At 50.7% G+C, this 20,330-nt stretch overlaps 2 protein-coding genes across 2 annotated transcripts; one reads left to right on the top strand and one right to left on the bottom strand.

The window, feature by feature from the left end:
• Positions 1 to 2,592: 2,592 nt before the first annotated feature.
• LOC101935518 (histone H2A type 2-B) lies at positions 2,593 to 11,604 on the top strand. The gene is made up of 2 exons (XM_065550924.1): positions 2,593 to 2,749; positions 3,038 to 11,604. Exon 2 carries the CDS (start codon positions 3,117 to 3,119, stop codon positions 3,495 to 3,497), a length of 381 nt encoding a protein of 126 aa, XP_065406996.1. The 5' UTR covers positions 2,593 to 2,749; positions 3,038 to 3,116; the 3' UTR covers positions 3,498 to 11,604.
• Positions 11,605 to 14,052: 2,448 nt separating this feature from the next.
• LOC101935791 (histone H1.10) lies at positions 14,053 to 15,779 on the bottom strand. Its single transcript, XM_005288380.4, has one exon. It carries the CDS (start codon positions 15,575 to 15,577, stop codon positions 14,924 to 14,926), a length of 654 nt encoding a protein of 217 aa, XP_005288437.1. The 5' UTR covers positions 15,578 to 15,779; the 3' UTR covers positions 14,053 to 14,923.
• Positions 15,780 to 20,330: the final 4,551 nt, after the last annotated feature.

The following is a 20,330-nucleotide window of genomic DNA, read 5'->3' as shown; positions in this document are numbered from 1 at the left end:
ATCTATGTGCTTCAGCAAGCAACATGCAGAAAGTGAGAAATAGATTTCTTCCTCTGCCAAGTAATTTCTTCTCTAGACAGAATGATTTTGCTGTCCTTCTTCAGTGCATTGGCTGTAAACAGCAACCATTAGAGAACAGACTACAAAAAGTCACAAGTGTGCATTTAATAATTGTTTTAAAACTCCCTGCTGCTACTAATGGAGGGAGGCATGAGGTGAATACCTGAATTCTAATCCTCCTCCTAATACTCACTCCTTTATTGCCTTGGACCACTCATAATCCCTCTCTGCCTCAATTTTCCCATCTGTAAAATGGGGAATAATCCTTCCCCTAACACTCATAAGGGCTGATTATGTGTAGAGCATTTTGCAGGTAGAAAGCCCTGGAAATGTTATCACTAAATAACTATATTTATATTTATATACTGTTATCTCTAAATAACACCTTTAAACTTACATCTATTTCCAAATCAAATGTGTCTCCATTCAGAAACTCTTAATTTTTTTTTAAATGAACATACTTGGTGCCATAATCTCATCCTGAAGCTCAGATACTTGCTTCAAATGAAGCCCTTCTGTTGAAAGCCAAATGCCAGTTCTGCAGGGCCTAATTTCCCCACTTCCAGTTATGCCAACAACTGTGTCAGTAACCTTAGAAAACAAATGTATTGGGTTTTTTTAGTGTTGATCTCTCAGGAATGAGGAATTTTTCTTTTACATGTGAGTATAAAACCTAGCACTAAAACCAGGGGCCTGCAAACCCATTGCCAATAGCCAGGGAAGTTTATTAGTTTTGGGAAAGGAAAAAGCCCATCCTGTTAAGGTAGCAGGAGACTGAAATTAAATGAGATTTTCTTTAGGTGTTTGCACAGTGAGACAATAGGCCTTTTTCTAGAAGGGCAGCTATTGGCATTATCGGTTTGATCAAAGACGGACAATGTGGCCAGGTCTACATTAGCCTTTTTTCTGAAAAGTTTCACATTCCCTCACTGGTGGTAGCAAAATGGAAGCCTTAATATAGAAAAAGTTGGTGGAAGCAGCAGCAACTAGGGTTTTAACCACTGTGTCATGTAGATTTATATGATGATGCAGCTGCTGTACACTAGGGCTCCCAGTGATGGAATTACTCCAATATTAGAAATGGTGGGATTTATTTGCTGAAAAAGGGCTAATGTAAACACAACCTAAGGATTATTGGATAGCAGATCTGCCCTACCAAAATTGGGATCTACAACAAGAGAGCGGGATCCTCTGTATTTTGCTGATTGTCCTTCATTTTACTGAGAATATTTGAGAAGGTGAGAGACTGCTTGCTCTTCCGTGGCACTCCCCTAGGGGAAATACAGCTTGCTCAAGTAGGGAGAGAGTGATCTACTGGCTGCCCTTCTGTTTGTGGTCTACAGTGTCATTATGTTGGCACACCTTTAAAAAAACTCTCTTAATTTCAGAGTCCTGCTGCTTTGCAGACAGAAGCTCTCCATCTTCCCAGCATGACCAGGGCAGGTACCAATAGTGGTGGTACTTACAGCTGTTAAAACTGATAATCTACACATTCCTCTTTTTACTTTAATATAGGAGCCTGATGGCCAGTTGCTCCCCCTTCCATTGGGTGTGCTTCAACCCACGTTAGCACTTGTATTGCTCGTGAGCAATACCTGGAGTTTGGAGCTACCCAAAATTCATGATGGCTCAAAATAGCACAGTTGAACAGGAGGGGCAGAGTCTGGATCATACAGCCAGGTTTGTGTCTGATGTTTATTCCTACTGGAGCATTTAACACTGATACAGCCCTTCCAAATGTTTTATAAACATTTATTCAAGTTTAAGTGGTCCACATCTATATGTGGTCCTTATGTACATAAATACTTCATAGCAGCCCTGGGGAAAGTCTTAAAGCTGTGGAAGCTGATGCTTGAGAGAGGTAAAGTGGTGCCAAAGGCTAGAGTGAGGCAGTATTAGATTTGCAATTAGAATTGGAGGCTTCCTCCTTCTTAGTTCCCTGTTTACACAGCTAGGGTGCCCTGTTCTGAAAGACAGGAGCAGTAGTCATTTGCCTTGGCACAAAATCTACCTGCCCACATTGTTCATAACAATAGGGGGGGGTATATTTTTCTTGCCTGTGACGACTCCCCCCCCCCCCCCCCCCCCATCCAATACCAAAGTGACTTGGCCCATATATGGGCAAGAAGAGAGGAGAATATTGTACACCAAAAGATAGAGGCGCAGCCGTCAGCCACAGAGCTATTGGGGCACAGTGCAGTGCAAGGGACTGGTGTTTACAGCGGGACTGAAAGGTGAACTCAAGTGTAGAGGGTTTTCTCCGAGCCTGATATGAAGCAGATCAGACGCCAAAGAAGCCTAGCGTGACTACTTGAATCACTATAGCCGAAGCAGGGGAAGAAATCTCCTTTCCCTAGTGCATCGCTTTGTGAGGCAGCCAAAGATCCCGTCTCGTTACAGCTGCTGTTGCTGCACATTAATATGCTTCACCACCAGCTCCCTTTGCAGGCGGCCCAGCCAGCGTCTCGACTGCCACTCCAGCCCCATCCGAAGCCGAGCATAGGGCGTTGCGAGCCCTATGCAAATCAGGGATCGGAATACCCGCCAATGGAAGCTTGGTCGGCTCGCACTGCCGCCAATGGGAAGCGGCCGGCGGCCTGGGCTTTGATTTATATCCGCTAGCGGCTGCGAGTATTATTGTCATTGCAGCTGCGGGCGTCTGGCAGGGCGGATCGGGCTCAGTGCGGTGGTGAGGGCCAGGGCTGTGCCTTGGGTTTTAGTCCCTGGAGGGTTTATTTTAATTGCATGTGCATCACTGCACGGGGCGCCTCGAGTGTGGCTCGCTGGAGGCTGCAGGCGAGGGCATGTAACCCGCTGGGCTGGGTGCAGGTCACCGGCCTCGCCGGGCCTCTCGGCGCTGCAGCCCGCGGGCACGTTGTAGCCCTGGCGGGCGGCTCCCGGCGCGGTCCCTAGGAGCGGGTTGTGCCCCTCGGGCTGCCCGCTGCGCGTTATAACGGTGTTGTGTCCCCCTCCCTAGGCCCCGGGACCGGCTCAGCGCCTCTCCTCCCGGCCGGCAGCTGCCGGCATCGGCCCCTACTCCCCGCGTCACCCCCGCCATGTCCGGCCGAGGGAAATCCGGCGGCAAAGCGCGAGCCAAAGCCAAGTCTCGCTCCTCCCGGGCCGGCCTGCAGTTCCCGGTGGGCCGCGTGCACCGGCTCCTACGGAAGGGCAACTACGCGGAGCGGGTCGGGGCCGGGGCACCCGTCTACCTGGCCGCCGTGCTCGAGTACCTGTCGGCGGAAATCCTGGAGCTGGCCGGTAACGCCGCTCGGGACAACAAGAAGACGCGGATCATCCCCCGGCACCTGCAGCTCGCCATCCGCAACGACGAGGAGCTCAACAAGCTGCTGGGCGGGGTGACCATCGCCCAGGGCGGCGTCTTGCCCAACATCCAGGCCGTGCTGCTGCCCAAGAAAACCCAGAGCTCCAAGAAATGAGCCCCGAGCCATCCGCATTCCCAGGAGGTCAATCGGTCCGCGATGCGGTGTAGCCAACATTGGCGTTCCCCTTGTATCCTCTCCGTGTGCCCACTCCGCCCCCACGTTCCCTCCATTGCTGCCCTCCTGACCCCCATGTGCTAGCTTTGCAGTCCTGCAGCAGGGGAGGTTGTAGGTCTTATTACAGAATGATTATGAGCCTGTGATTCTTTCCCTTCCTCTCCAGCCCCCAGCAAGGGGGGAGGCATGGAAGGAAGGAAGGAAGGAAGCAAGCAGTCTGAATTTGAAATAATAAAAATCCCTTACCCGGGTACCAGCACCCTGCCTGGTGCTCTTAGGTTGCTTTCTGGACTGTTTGGCTGCAAAGCTATCCTTCCAGGGTTGCTGGTCAACAACTCTGTTCTCAGAGCAGCATCTGTAGGGTCGGTCGCTTGGTTTTCTGGACCTGCTCACATTCGGTTGGAAGAAGCGTTTGGGAGAAGGAAGAATTGGTTGGTTCTCTTTTTTTTTTTTTTTCTCTCTCCCCCTTTTCCCCCTCCTCCCCCCGCCCCCCGGAGGGTGTAACTAACTGCAAGGGAAAATATTTTGCGCAGTGAAAGCTCCAGCCTGGAGCAGGAAAAGACTGGCTCAGTCAATGCTCTTTTTATTTATGTTGTGTTTGTGGATGTAACTGAAGATACCATGCCTTTCCTTTGTATTGTACCTGGATATTATTTGGGGGGTGGGAGAATCATGAAGGGTGATCTCTCCCTATTGCTTAACTTTTGCACAAATGATCTACTTTACTTTCTCACCTTGCTCCATGCAGGAGGTAGGGAAGTTCAGGAGGGTGATAATTTTACCTGCTGTTGCTGCACATCCCCATAAATGTGATCACAAATGGACTTAGTAAGTACAAGGAGGGTGGGGAGGGGAGGCCAGAAGACTTTCCAAATGTGGAAAAGAAGTATCTGTTTCTGGGAGGAACTAGTCATTCAGTTACCAAGTCTTGTTTTGTCCAGTGGTATATAAGCTAAGATGTCATCAACTGTAAAAGAGCCCTAACTTGGGTCTCCTGTTACGTTTTGAATCCCTTCTTGCAAAGTCACCTTACTGTAGCTGTTTGGCTGAGTTCATGCACTCAGTGGACTAGTAGGATTTAGTTATTTCTCATTAGTGTGGGTCCTGTATGATTTGGGGGAAAGGGTGCACTTGAAAATACTCTAAAAGAGCATTACAAGGTCATGAGTTTACCATTGGTAGGGAATGGAAGCTGCCATTGGTTTCTTTCCCTTTTTTTTTGGTCAGATTAATAGCCTTATGTTGCAGAACCTCTTACTTTTATTGAGAACTTAGCACTTGTACCCTAATTGCACTTTATAATGACATGCAGTGTTTTTGTTCCTCACTACTTCTGGGTCTTAAAATGAAGTGCTAATTATACATCTGTTAATAGTAATCCTCCTTAATGGATTAATGTTTCTTTTTTAAAAAACCTATAATTTACATAAAGCAAATATATAGTTAATGTGGTGGTTATTAAATGGCTATTTGGATAATGTATGAGCATGAAAGTCAGCCTAGCAGTCCCTGTGACACATAGTAGCTGTGATCTTATAGAAATTGGTATAAAGAGCAACCTTGTTCCTTATTGTGAGGGCAGCTTGTTTATGTGGAAGGTTGATAGAATCATGTGCATGCAGCAGTGTCCAGGCTGTTGGACAGTAGAACTTCATAATCTTCTTAAAGTGCAATGGACAACTGTGTCTGTGCTGTAAGTAGCATGTGTTCCACCTATCAAATCAGCTCTTAATTTTGTAGATGAAGTAACTTGCTCTGATTCAATTATGTTATTATCTAGAGTAGATGAATTTGGATGCCTGTAAGTGATTTTATGAAGGGGTTTTTCACTCCATTGTAGAATGTGGAAAAGGTATGTTACTAGAGTACTGATTAGTAATAATGGAGAAGTAAACTTGATATGGCGCTGGCTATCTGGGGAATTCTGTGGTTTCACCCCTCCTCAGTGCAGGCCTGGGGGAAACCGTCTTGTTTCTGGGCAGCTGTATCTTACTGCTGTTGCACGGGACCCATTTGGGTTTTTCCTTCTGTAAACTGAGCATCACGTCATACTGGGGTGGATGCGGGAGGCAATTAGGAATTTTTCTTTATATACAAACCACTGTTTAGAGAATGGAGATTGTAAAATGTCTCTGTATCTTAGTGTCTTGTGTTCTTTTGTTTCTCTAGGACCAGCATTCTATACAACTCAAAGGAGATTGTTTTGTATTTCTTAGAAAATGCAGAACTTGTGATACTGAAAAAAGAACAATGCAAACCCAAAATCTGATTAAACTGGTTCAGTATTGAATGTATGTCAAACTTGCTGTCTGTTATCACCACATCACCTAACTCTTGCTTGCATTGGAATAGTCATATCTGAGGAAACAGGCTTATATTTTTATGTCAATAACTTTGTATTTGGATTCAGTCTTCCTGGGAGGGATGGGGGGGAGATAACTGACTTAGACCAGCAATCCCAGTTGCCATGGGCGTTATATTTATTTTTTCACTCCAAATTGATCCCCCTCGCCTATCTGTGTGAACAAACATAATAGTCATCCTCCAAATTTTTCTCCCCGCTGCTGGCAATGTAGAGTTACTCGATGACCCAGCCAGTGAGGCAGATGCAAAGAAATTTTGAATCTCCCTCAGAAGGTGTGACCTGCAAGGAAAAGCAGAGATGGACTGGAACACTTACTCAGCTGGCTGATAAGAAGCTTGAGACTCTACACTAGCAGTTCAGCTCCTGTGCAGACTTAAGTTTCATATACCCTTTTCCACTTGTACTTAGGTGGAGAGCTCACAATAGATATGCCAGGAGACATCTAGGATGTCATTCTGCAAAGCCAGGAAAGGCAAAACTTGTAATCCTGACTTTCTCTTCCATGGGTGGGCAGCCAATTGAAAGAAAACAGGGTGGGATGGAGAAGGGTGCAGGGGAGAGGACCATAGGTGCTGCACCCCCTGGCTTGAAGTGGTTTCCATCATATGCCGGGTTGACAGTTTGGTTCAATGGCTCTCAGCACCCCCACTGAACAAACTGTTCCAGCACCCCTGGAGAGCATGCAGGCAAGCTTGGGGGGGGGGGGGGGGGAAGAAAATGCTGGTTGTTTTTTAAAGAACCTGTAAATAGAAGATATTGAGCAACTTAATTATTTGTATGCCACTAAGTAAGGATTGGGGCCCCTTTGCTCTGGGCACTAGACAAACACACAAGGCTGTCCCTGTTGTGAAGAGCTTACAGTTTAGGACAGGATGCTGTGTGTGTGAGAGAGAGACAAACAATTGAAGGAATGGGGGTTGGAAACCTGGCAATGGAGGAAGGGGGGGCAATAATGAAAACATTACCCACTACTGGGTCTTCTGTCTGTTAAATTCTAGGTAAGTGTCAGAAGTGCCTGACTAGCCACCTATTTTTCCTAAATTGAAAGAGCCAGAGTTTTGGTTTCTCTTGTGCGCTGCATCCAGTGGAAGGCAGGCTGATGTGTTCTTAACAGATATATTTATTATAGTTGATAAAAGCAGGTGATTTATTTATTTTTTTATTAGCTGGGGTTTGGCTTTAGCATAGGTAGGTACACTTTATTTGTGCGTATTTAAGCTCCATCCCAGTCCGCACTAGTCAAATAACAATACTGTGCAATTTTGGATTCCAAACCCACTTTAAAAACTTCTATTTTTTTTTTTAAACTGTCAGATTTTAATAGTATTGTGACTTCAACTGGTAGCCTGCCATGAGATTTTTTTTATTATTATTATTATTGCTCAAAGAGGGAAGAAAATGTTTTCCTCAATTTCCTTTAGTCTACCTTGTGCATTTGGCAGCATTTTATGCACAGTTACCCACAAATACATGCAGGAAGCTATTTTGCATAGCAACATGGGAGAAGAAAAGTTCCATTAATAGGAAAAACACCAATTATCAGAAGAGAATTGGACAGGTCTGGCAACTGAAACTGCTTCTAACTCTTCTAAAACTCATTAGATTTCAAATTAATAGTGTCCTTTTAATTCTGCAAAAACTTGTGGTGTCTAGGCCCAGATTAGGATTGGGCAAATCAAATATTTGAAAGCACTAATTTATTAAAACCGTAACTAAGATTAACATTTTTATGGTCTCTGATAGACTTATCCTTAAATAGTTATGCCTAGTAAGTTAACTGAGTTACTTTAACTCAGAAAAATGCAAAACAGTCAAAAAGGTAGGCTGCTACCTACATCAGGGCATTCTTGCTGGAATACTTGACCATATTTTACCATAGTCAAATAATTGGTGTTCTATTGACTACTTGGTTGAGCTCCTCAAAGGTATGTAGATGCATAGCTCCCATTGTGTTCGGGAACCCAACTGCCACTGTAATCCTTTGAGGATTTGTGCCCTAGTGATTAAGGAAACTACCCCAGGCCTGCTTTTATAGTGCCACAAATAACCTTGGCAGAGGGTAATAAAAGTGAAAACTGCATTAGGAGAATGGACTGAAGTGACTGACTTAACCTAGGAAATCTCTTGTATTTTAGCTTCTCCGTGATTGCAGGTTTATATCCACCAGCCCTGCAACTCCACCTGGGATTTGAAAATCAAGCTATGTTGTTCTGCATGTCAATTACAAAGATTCTGTAATCCGAATTTAGTTGATGGCTTTGTTGATAGAATAGAATTCACCCCTCCCCATTCTGTATAGTTGTTCCACAAGGAGCACAAGTTGTGGCAGTAAATCAGAGGGCTCTGACGTAAAGGGAGTAGCTACACTGAGTTAGAAAGGGCCATTTTCATCTAGTCATTTACTTGGCCTCTGTGCTGTGATAGTGTAGTAGACTGCAGTCCTGTCTGCCCACAGATTGTATACACCGTGGACAGTGACAGTGCAAGTTTTGTATTGTTTCTTTGTGCTCCCTGTCTGTCTCCAACTGCTGTCTCTTGTTTTTATACAGTAAAGTCTTTGTTCTCTTGGTACAGGGCCTAGCACAATGGAGTCCTGGTCCATGACTTGGGTTTCCATGTGTAACTGCAGTAATTGTCTTCTCCGTGCTGTCCTATCAATGGGCCTGCCCTTGCCTGCAGGAACCAGTGCTGCAGGTGAGGGGGGAGTGGAGTCTCTGCTGAGACTGCTAATGTGTGGGGATTGCTCTTGTGAGGTAAGCTCCTAGGGCTTTACCCAAAGCTTGCTGGTGCCGGGGGGGGGGGGGTTGTTTCTACTGATTTCCGCATACATTTAATCAGGGGCCCTTATTCATTATGACACTAGGGAAACTGGCAGGGTCGTTAAGTGAAGGAGAAACTGGGAAGGAATCATGCTTTATGTCCAGCGAGCTCTGCTTTTCTGTTGGCTGCCCAGATCTTCAAGTCTTTTTAGATTATAAGTTCTTTGGAGCAAGGGCTGTGTGCACACGCGCACACACACACACACAAACATTGCCTAGAACTGTGGGGTTCCAGTCAGGAATGCAAATAATAAAACTATGAACTGGACTATCTGAGCTTATTTCCAAGGGCTCATCAGTCTATCAGATGACTTTTTTTTTTTTTTTTTTCCCTACAACTACTACTAACCTGGGCTAGATTTAAAGCAATGATGTAGAGATGAGATGAGCGCCTAGTCAGGAAGCCATCCAGTCCTTTTTATGACACACTTGCCTTCTAGGGCTCGGGCTTTTGGGCAGAAAAGAGTGATGACTAAGTTCACTTAAAGATGAATCACACAGGTTTTATTTTTGTTTTTTAAATTGGGTTTGTATTGCCTCTTGGTCTTCTTGCTTCTATATATTATACAGGAAAGGCCTGACAGGTGGGCTGGGAGGGCAGTTGGAGTGGCTTGTTTTTAAATTATTGCTGGGGGGGTTTTGTGTGGTTTTCTAGGTGTATATGGGGAAGCTGTAGCAGCATAACCAATATGTGAATTTAAACCAGTGCAAACTCCTCTGTGGCCATGCTTATTTTGGTGTACGAGTGGCTCCTTTTGATTTTTAGCAAAAGTCTGTTGGGAACGGAGTTAAGTTTAAAGTGCAATAAGCCACTCTCAAACCAAACTAAGTGAACATGTAGAGGTTTGCATTGGCTTAACTACACCGGTTAAAAATGTTTAAACTGGTGCAACTTTCCCCTGTAGACTAGCCCTTAAATATCAGGAATATCTCATCTGGTTCCCCTGGTTTTGAGGAAAAACATCTTGGATGGATATTGTGAGCTCCCTACCTCTTTCATGACCAGGAATAGGGTTGTTCAATCTTTAACATTTGATCAACACTTTGGAGAAAACGTAAGAGTTAAACAGGCTTAAATAAAAAAGCGAACTCCAATCACAGAACTTTCAATGGCCTGCCTAAAAATCCCTCTTGTAATGTTGCTAGGCCTCTGGTCACTATAGTCTTCTAGGTTAGAAAGGAGATGAATTTCTAATGAGAAAATTCTGCCTTTATCACTCATAAGCAAAAGAAGGGTGTGCTACTAATTCCCAGGAACATTTGGCTGCAGGAGCTGGTCTCTGAAGTTTTTATCCCACAGTCCTTCCTAAACCAGATTCTAGTAGGACTCTTAGATCCTGAAAGCTTGTTCCTCTCAAACAAGTTCTGACTACTGACACGAATACTGTACTTCCCTTCACCTAATGATTATGGGTTCTCTCTTTGCCTGGAGCTTATAGCAAAAGAAAACACTTATTTTCAGGAGACCATAGATACCTATAGCACTTCAAATGAGTAAGAGACTTTCCTTCTGCCAGACACACTACTAGGCCTCTTCATTTTTGCTTTCTCACACTCCTTTCCTAGCTGAATCTGTCCTGACTAGAGCCTACTTTAGATACAAAAGTATATTCTACTGTAATAGTCCACAGCTGTCCGTCTTACAGCATGCAAGGTGGTTGCTTGTTGCAATATACTCTTGATGTGGCAGAGGTCATGTAATCCCCCATTTTATGAGTTGGACATAAGATTTGAGAACTGCACTCATCTTTTCTATATCCTAGATATCTCCCACCCACTCGTTGGGTTTTTTTTTTTTTTCTGCATTTTATTACAGATTCTGTAGACTGCTGCTCAGAAAGGATCTGGGATAAAAGGGCTGGAATGAAATCTTGCCAGGTGCCATGATTAAAAACCCAAGTAGATAGGAGGAGAAGGCCGTGCTCTAGCCAGAGATGAGTGCAGTTCTTCCTGTGCATCAATTCCTCTGCCTTGTTATAGTATAGGAAGGGAGATGTTTAAAGCTTGCTGCTTATGCTCTAGCTTTCCCTTTTTTAGGTGCTCTGGCTCTGCTCCTGAAGGGTGAGGTTGAAGCAATTGGCTCATCTCTCTGAAAACTTCACATTTTAGCAACCTTACGCGTTGTGTTGGCTGTAAAGGAGCAGCCGTAGACTAACTGTCATGCTGCCTGTACCTTTCCAAAAAAACAACGCACAGAAAAAACATTCTGTGTTATTCCTGGGCTCCAAACTAAGGAAAACTCTGCCTGGATGTCCTTGATGTTTTATGGGGAATGATGAGTCTATTACACTGAACCACGAATCAGTGAAGTGCAAAAATGCGGAGTGTAAGATGCATGGGCAAAGGCTTAAAACCTAGACAAAACTCTACAGCGAGTGAAGTCGAGCTACAATCAATTCCACTCAGTTTGATGGGGCGTTGTAGGCAAATACTGTGCTCAGTGTGGGTGGGTGTGTAAGGTAGTATAGAGGACAAATCCAAATGTTGCCATATCGGCTGTGTTACAGTTGTAAAGTCCTGCTTAAAAGTAATGAGGAAAGGGCATCAGTCCTCACCTTACTGCTAGCTGAACTCTTTACAATAAGTTATTACTGTGACCTTTGCTAAGCCCAGGGGCAGGCTATGATGCTGTTGGGGGAAGGGAGCATGGGAGTGAATCTAAGCCCTAGTTTCTTAAAGATTATTCCCAGGTCTACAAAGCTGTGCTTAGAATGTGAGGGCATACAATTTACTAACTACCACCCCCCAAGAAAGCATGCCCAGTAGAGCAAGCTGAAGATGGCAGTAGTGGGGCTGCTGCATTATCCAGCAGTCAAGTCAGCTTATCTCTTTTTAATTGAATTAAAGGTGAATGTGAACAACAGTATGTGTAGTATACTTTGTTTTTTTGGGGGGGTGGGGGGGAGAGAAGAAATCTGATGGGATTGGCAATGGGGGAGGATAGTCTCTCCTCACTGTCCTACCTGGCAGCAGTGCTGCACGAACTACTCTAAACTGTCATTAAACTTGACCTAATCCCCTTTCAAGCAGTGGTGTCATCCTACTTTACAGTGAGTGAAGGGCTGGAAGCATGTGCACTCTTTCCAACCATTGGCCTAGGACCTCTTTTCAATAGCTTGTAGTTGACATAAATGTGGAGCAAGTAAGGGCATAATGCTTGGTACTGTACAGGCACCTATGCTAAAGAGCAGCTCTGTCTCAGACCCAGCCATCCTTCTGAGGCTTTATAGCAGCAGTTCTCAAACTAGAGTCTGTGAGGGTACTCCAGTCTGAGAGTCATGCCAGGGACCTCTAGCATTGCTGCTCAACTCCTCCCCCTCCTCCTGCAGCCTTGGAACAGTTGTTGAGCTGTGTGCCGGAGGGAGGGGGAGGAGCAGGCATGGGGTGTACCGTACTCAGGGAGTGGGCAGAAAGAAAAGGGGCAAAGGGTTCGCTTTAGAGAGCTGGCAAACACGTGTGCCCTGCCTCCCTCCCTCGGCTGAGGCAGGGGTATGGGAGGAGGTGCAGGCAGTGGGCTGGGCCGTATGGGAGGGGGCTCTGGGCTGAGCCTGATGCAGGAGGAGGGTGTGGGGCAAGCTCTGGGAGGGGACTCATGGCTGGGGTAGGGGATTGGGGGGCAGGCTCTGGCTGGACAGTGCTTACCTTGGGTGGCTCCTTGTTGGTGATGCAGCAGGGCTAAGGCAGGCTCCCTGCCTGCCCTGGGGGGAGGGGCCTCTGTGTGCTGCCTCTGCCAGCAGGCACCACCCTCAGAGCGCCCATTGGCTGCAGTTCCCAGCCAATGGGAGTCGTGGAGTTGATGCGCAGGGTGAGGGCATTGCATATTGAACTCCTGACCCCTTCTCCGCCCCCTACCCACCCCAGGGCTGCAGAGATGTACTGGCCGCTTCTGGGAGCGGCTTGGGGCCAGGGCAGGCAGGGAGCCTGTCTTAACCCTGCTGTGCCACTGGATTTTTAGCAGACTAAAATCTGGTTTGGCCTCAGTATCCTCCGGGCAGTAGGGGCTGATGTCGAGATCCTCCCCGTGCACCAGGGGAGTGTTGGCAACTGTAACCCTAGGGAAAATGAGAAGATGTGTAGCAGGGTCTGTGAAAAATTTTAATTCAAAATGGGAGTCATTGGGTTGTTAAAGTTTGAGAACTGCTGCTGCTTTACAGAATGCAGATGAGGCTGGGGGGTAGATGAGGGGTCTAAAGCTGCAGTAGTAGTTGGGGGGGGGGGAGAAGGGTATGTGTTATTTTTCTTCTCGGATCAGGTATGAGACAGCTGCTTTTAAAACGTTTATATTATTGCACAGGTAGGCCCATGGCTGGTGTGCTGCTGTTGCCCCTGCTCCCGTCTGGACAGTTAGAAGAGCATAATCTAGGCCAGGGCCCTGCTTTTACCCTCTCTACGAGCAAACAGCTCAAATGACAGAGGTGTGGGTGGAAAGCTGAGCCCACAGCCACTGCAAGGTGCTCACAGCCCAGCTGGGTTTCTGACAAGGGCTGCCCCCCGCCCCTCCAAAGGCCCCTGGCACCAGACAGCTTGCTCCCAGCCTAGCAGCTGGACATGATAGGGGGCGAGAGCAGGGTCACCCGTTTCTATCATAATGCGGAGGGGGCTTGGCCCTGTGCGGGAGAGGAGCGGACGGGACCAGACCCAGGGGAAGAAATGCCCCCTCTGGCTCTCTAGCCCTGAGCTGCGTTGATGCGCCAGCCCCCGCCACGCCGGCTCCCGCAGGCAGGGCAGAGGTTTAAACCGGTTCACACCAGCCTCGAGCTAGCCGGGACGGGACACTCAGGCATGAGCTGTGGGGGGAACAAGCTCGCACCCAAGGAGAGGGGGGCACGAAAGGGGGAAAAGGTCGAATTTGAGCCGCGACACACACAGACCCAGCCCCGCCTTCCCCCCCCCAGGGACAGGGGGACGGACTGACGCGGAGAGGGGGGCTGGTGGTTCTCCCCACCCCTCACCCACCGTCTCCGCTGCAGCGCCAAGCGCATCAACCCGCCCCCGCCAAATTTCCCAGAGCCCATCCCCCCGCTAAGCGCCGGTCCTGAGCCCATCTCCCCCCGCCCCGCTAAGCGCCGGTCCAGTCCCTAAGCCCGTCTCCACTCCCCGAGCCCATCCCCCCCCACGCTAAGCGCCGGTCCAGTCCCCGAGCCCATTCACCGCCATCCCCCCCACGCTAAGCGCCGATCCACTCTACGAGCCCATTCACCGACACCCCCGCTAAGCGCCCATCCACTCCCGAGCACATTCCCGCCCCCGCTAAGCGCCGATCCACTCCCCCAGCCCATCCCACCCCCGCACACACGGAGAAAACAAGTCAAAGGTTTAAACAATTTATTGACCAACAACAAAAAAAGGCCATTGACTCTGAATCCTGAACACGTGGTACAAGCGCCTGAGGGCGGAGGGCAGCCACGGGCAGGGCCGCCCCACCTTCCCCAGGACGCGCACAACCAGCGTCACCCCGCAACAGGGTACAAGACTCGCAAGGCTGCGGCAGCCCCGCTGCTGCTAACGACGCTTGGTCCCGCACACAGCACCCCAGGCACTGCCCGCATGCCAGGCTGCGGCTCACCAAACGGGGGGGAGGTGCCCTTTAAGAGGTACCCAGGCGCCATTAGAACGAACTGGCGCCTAACTGGCCGTTTCCATGGCGCCAGGGCGAGAACCAATAGAGGGCGTGGTCACTGTTCGAAAAATTCTAAAGTAGGCCAAAAAAACACCATCCCCCGCTACAATGCACCAGTGCCGGGACCTGTGGGACCCACGTGGCATCGCTCCCTACCGGGGGTGGAGCAGGGAACATAAAAGCGAAGAGGCTTATGAAAAATAGCTACTATGGAAACTAAGGGGGGCGGGACCTAGCCCTGTAAATATGGGGCTGCGGCGGGGGCGAACAGAAACCTTCGCGGGTGGGGGTTGGGCGCTGCCAAGTAAGAAAACAAGGGTGATGGGCTGCGAGGCTGGGGCAGCCCTGACCCCCGTTTCCCTGCCCGCGGCGACGGCTACAGAGCGAGGCCAGCAATACAAATACAACGCGGATAACCTGGGTCTGTCCTCAGAGCAGAGTCTGTCTTAGGGCTCAAAGCCCCGGATGGCTGGGGAGCTGGAGAGGGGGTGAAGGGTGGGGGGAAATGTTCTCTCTCCCCGCCCCAGCGTGGTGGGGCGATGGGGGCGCCCTGCCCCCTCCCTCATGCCTTCCTGCTCTTCAGCGCCTTGGGCTTTGCAGACTTCTTGACCTTTTTGCCCCCCGGGGAGGCGGCTTTCTTGGTAGCCTTCTTGGCTTTGCCCTTGTCTTTCCTGGCGGCTGCGCTGCTGGCGCCTTTCTTGTGAGATTTCTTCTCGGGCTTCTTGCTCTTGGAGGCCGGTTTCTTGTCCGCCCTCCGGGAGGTGGAGGCTGCAGCCTTCTTGTGGGACTTCGGGGCGCTGCTGCCAGCGCTCCCCTCGCTGCCCCCTTCCAGCTTCTTCCTGTTGAGCTTGAAGGAGCCGTTGGCGCCGGTGCCCTTGACCTGGAGCAGGGTGTCGTTCTGCACCAGCGCCTTGATGGAGTATTTCAGGTAGGTCCGCCCGTTCTGCTGGTCGAACCACGACACCTTCTTGGCCTCATTGTAGATCTTGGCTAGCGAGGAGCCGTTGCGCTCGCCCAGCTTCCGGATCGTCTCCACCACCAGCTGGCTGTACTTGCCCGGCTGGTTCTTCTTCTTGTTGTTTTTCTTCTTTTTGGAGGGAGACAGGGACGAGCCCCCGCCCTTAGCTTTTTTGGCGCCACCTTTCTTCTCCGGGGCTAGGGGCGCTTCCTCCGCTTCAGTCAAAGGCAGGTCGGCTTCTTCCAACTCCACCGACATGCTGGCCGGGACTGCGCAAACTGCAGGGATAAGAAGCCGATCGATGTCGCAGCAAATCGGTACACGGACTTGCGGCTGCCCCGAGCTAGCTGGCTGTCTGCTCGCCGGCGCCGGCTTCAGGGGGGGAAGCACCAGGGGCTGCTCGCTCCGCTCTCACTCAGAGATGCAATCCGCCTGCCTGCCTGGGCGGGCTCCGAGGCAGCCCTTTATATGCACAATGAGCGGACCACGTTGAGAACAACAACAGCCTGGGCCAGGGCCAGCTCCAACTTGTGCTTCTTGGAGCCCCTTTGCGGGGCCCTAGCTCCCTGGTCCGACACCCCAGCGCTGAGACGGCCCCACAAAACCCTGCTCCTGACGGTGCCTGACCCCGCTACCCTGCAGCTGGGGCTCTCTGGGTCCGAGAAAGGTCCCAGAGAAGCGATTTAAAGAGCACACCCTATGCTGGGGAGAGACAGAGGAGGGGGGCGCCCCGAATAGGGGGGTCTAGGCCTCCTAGGCGGACTTATCTGGCCGCACAATCCCACAGGCCGGGCAGCAAAGAGGGGGTTCTTGGGCTGGGTCCCCTCTGCGGGTGGCGGCGGTCCCCGGCGGCTTTGCTGTCCCGGGGATAATTTGTTGTAACTAACACACTGGACGCCCTCACGTGGTCGGCAGCAGCAGCACGGAGCAAGCAAGACGCTTCCAGGGGGGTCCCCGCCCGATATGGAGGGGCCGAGGCTCTGCGAAGCCGGGGTCTCCGTGGCAGGTACCCCGCTGCTAGAAGGACCCCACCGGGCGGTTGAGCGGAGTCACCCAGTTTGTGTCTGGGGTGGTTAGATTTCCGTCTCCCCCCCCCCAGGCGCTGCTTGTACCTATATTAAAATACAGGGGTTCGAGGGGACAGGAGCCCTCGATCATCGCTATAGGGTGGGGTGCGTGTGCATGGCTGCGGGCTGCGTCCCAGATAATCTCGGGGGGGGGGTGTACAGCGAGGGGGTTGTATCGTTGGGGGCTTGCGGAAAGAGGGGGAGCTCTCAGGCGTGTCGCTCAGGAAAGAGGGGTTAACCCCTCCCCATACACACATCGTGCCCCTCGCACGGGTATCTGTGCACTGCTGCCCCGTGCCCACTGGAAGGTGCGACGTACATGTCCGCCCCCCCCGCCCCCCCCCCCAGCTCCCTTCCCGGCACAGAGCGTGGCTGCGGGCTCCCCTATGGCGCTGCAGTGGCAAGGGGGATACCGCACGAAAGATCGCCCCCCCCCCCCAAATATATCCAAATCTCCTCGCCAGATCGCTGCTGCCTGGGTCACCTTGGGAGGGGGCCACGCCTCCTCTTCTGTGCTGGGGAGCGGGGCACTGACCCTGAGTCTCCAGCCAGAGCCAGTCCCCCGCCGGGGGCATCAGGCCCTGGTGCACCTCCGCCTCTCTCCGCCTAGGGCCGGGCGGGGGCGCAGGGCCGGGGTGATGTAGAGGGCTAGGGCCGTGGGAGGGCAGAACATCACTGGCACTGGCCGCCGCCTCCCCCGCAGAAAGGGGCGCGTCTGCAGCGCGGCGGGCGGCTCTTTGCAGGCTGCCCCCGCCGCCCAAGCCCGCCCCCGAGCCACCTGGGCAGGGGACGATGCGGTGACCGGAGCGCGCCGCTGAGCGATGCCCCCATGCCACGAGGGGAGCGCAGTGGGAGGCTGCCGCTGGGTTCCCCGCCCGCCGCCCCTACAGGTGGGCGTCGGTGCGTGTTCGGGGGCAGCGCGGGGGAGGGGCGCTGCGGACTTGCAGCGGCACAGAGCAGTGTGTGGGGAAAGCGGCGATTCCCCTCGGCCGCCGCCAAACTGGGGGGAAGGCCCGCCGGAACGCCCGTCCTGTCAGCCCCCCCTTCGGGGCCAAGGGAAACCTGCTTCCCTCGCTCCTCAGCTGCACCCCCAGATCCCCTGTACATGAGAGGAGCAGCGTCCCGTCCCCCAAAGTCCGCCACTCACTCCGGCGGCGGGACAAATCCTGAGAATCCCTGCAGCCCCTCTCCCCACTCCCTTCCACCTTCCTGTCTATCCCCCACAGTACCGCCCCACGCCCTTCCCGTCTACCCCTGTACTGCCGCCTCCCCCATGTCTCATTCCCGGCTGCCCCCCCAATCTGCCCCGACACCCTCTCCTTTTCACTCCCTCTTCCTGTCTGCCCCCTCACAGTGACCAGACGTCCCGATTTTATAGGGCCAGTACCAATTTTGGGGTCTTTTTCTTATATAGGCTCCTATTACCCCCAACCCCCTGTCCCGATTTTTCACATTTTCACATTCCAGTCCCTCTTCCTGTCTGCCCCACTGCCTCCCCCACTCTCTTCTACCCCATCTCCCTTTCACCCCACTTCCCATCTGCCCCACTGCCTCCTCCATTCCCTTCCCATCTGCCCCCCACATCGCCTCCATCTGCGCCACTATCTCCTCCACTCCCTTGCCCCTCTGCCCCCACATCCTCTTCCTTTAACCCCCCTTCCTGTCAGCTCCTCACACTGCCTCCCCCACTCCCTTATACCTCCGTCATGTTTGCCCCCCCAACCATTCCCATCTGTCCCACCGCCTTCCCCACTCCCTTCTACCGTCTTCCCATCTAACCCCCCACACCTTCCCTCACCCTCTGCCCCACCACCGATCTCTGCTCCCTTCTCTGCTGTCGGGGGACAGCCACCCACCACCTGCCTCACCTCTGCTCTACTCCCCTCTGTGCACAGAAACACCCCCTCCTCCATCTTTTCCGTTACACCCACCCTTCTTTCCCGTAGTTCCCATTGCACTTTCCCTCGCTCTCTTTCCATAGCAAATGATAATTCTCTGATGGACTCAGCTATCTCAGGGCTTGGTCTGCTGTATGTGCTGCCGTCCTGCCTTTGTTCTCTCTGTGACTGAATGTAGCACACTACTGTATGATGCATTGGGTCTCAGCTGATGCCCCATCATACACAGAATGGTAGTGTCCCAAAGTGAAGCAGGAGAGCAGTCAGGCCCAGCCCTTGCTGGCCTCCCTACCTCCTCCCCTTACTCGTCTCCGGATAAATCAAAGTTTTGTTGAGCCCTGCATCCCACAACAGTTTAGGGGTAATCTGTGCTTAATCTGACAGAGCTTGTGGGGGACAGCCTGTGAGTTTCTGTGTGAGAGCTGAGGTCCCTTTCTCCCCCGCCCCCCTTTATGTCGGAGATGTGTATGCCCTCTGGGCAGAGGCATTAGAGAAGGGCCACCTCACAGCCTGTGCCCCTTGGCACCAGGTCTTCTTAGGTCCCCCTCTCAGACATGGCTGAAGAAATACAGGGAAGAAAAGGCAAAAGTAAGCTAGTGGGAAATGTCCCTAAGCAATCTGTTACTGGGCTAATAATGCTAAATACATCTCTAGCCAATCAGTGCAGGATCTCTTCCTTTACAAACACTAATGAATTAAGCCTGGTGGCAGCCCTGGGAACTGGTGAGCATCAATAAAGCTCTTGTATATCAAGTTCCATCCCTGACAGAGTTTATCTAGCTGAGTCATATCCCTCTGAAAATTACGGGGTCAACACATACAGGCCAACATTTCAAAGCAGCCTTTGAGTGCCTTGATTTCTAGGTACTCAACTTGCATCTAAGAAGCTGCAGCTCCCATTGACTCCATCTAGCTATGGTGCTCACCGTCTCTGAAAATCTGATCCTTACCCTCCATGCCTCAGTTTCCCTGTTTGTACACTAAGGATTAAAAATAGTTCATTGGTGATTGAAGTCATACATACAAGGGAGGCAGCGTGGCTAGCACATGGAGCTGCGATTCAGAACACCTCTGCCACTGGTTTGTTGGGTGACCTTGGTCAAGCCATTTCACCTCCTTTTGCCTTAGTTTCCCTATCTGTAAAATAGGGATAAGGATGTAAAGCACTTGGAGATCGCCTCTTGAAAACTGCTATGTAGGAGTTAAATATTATTACTACATATCCATGACATACTTTGACAGTTTCTAGTGGCGGGGCCATTAAAGAAAAGCAAAGTATTACTAATAACTCAGCTCCAATAACTAACATAGCTTGTCAGAATGTTCTTACATTACAATCACAGAACAAATCTCAGACCTCACTGCAAATCTGGGAGAAATGACATTTCCCGTGATCTAGGGCCCAACCTTCAACTCCTGACAATCCCGGGGGAGATCACATCCGATTGTTCCGACATTTGTAATGGCTATTTTCAAATGCATCCTGTGTGACAGCACTCAGCTCTTATTAGTCACTGTCCCCCAGTCCTGCCTGCATTGAAATAAATGGGTTATGCATCTTGCAGGATTGGGTGCATTATCGCTGACTGTGGCAGAAACCAGGGTTCTACAGCAGACAGCATCTCTGTCGCCATGCCTTGCATGTATGAAGATCCCTTCTTTCAGAGAGAGACCAGGAAAATGGGTCGTGAAGTACCAAGACACTGCAATGTCCGTTCCCAGATTCTAGTGCTACCGCTGACTCAACCTCCTGAGCTGTCAATCCGTTTCTTTCATGTATGGGGAAACTGTGCATTTAATAAGCTCTCCTCCACCACAGCCCAGCAGAGATGGAGACACTTAAAAATGGGCATGTGCCAAAACCACAATTATCAGCTGAAGGCAGCGCAGCTGTATCCTGTATACACACCCAGACCTCGGCTCCCAAGCCACACCACACCAGGCCCCTCAACTACCCTTTGAGCCCAGCTAGAAAGTGGGAAAGAAATGCTTTATCAATCAGTAAATCCAGCTCCCACTTCAATGCTCCCAAACAGCAGTTAGCAC

Source organism: Chrysemys picta, chromosome 7 (genome assembly GCF_011386835.1).
Source record: "Chrysemys picta bellii isolate R12L10 chromosome 7, ASM1138683v2, whole genome shotgun sequence".
NCBI classification, from domain to species: Eukaryota; Metazoa; Chordata; order Testudines; family Emydidae; genus Chrysemys; species Chrysemys picta.
This window is presented reverse-complemented; position numbering and strand designations above follow the sequence as displayed.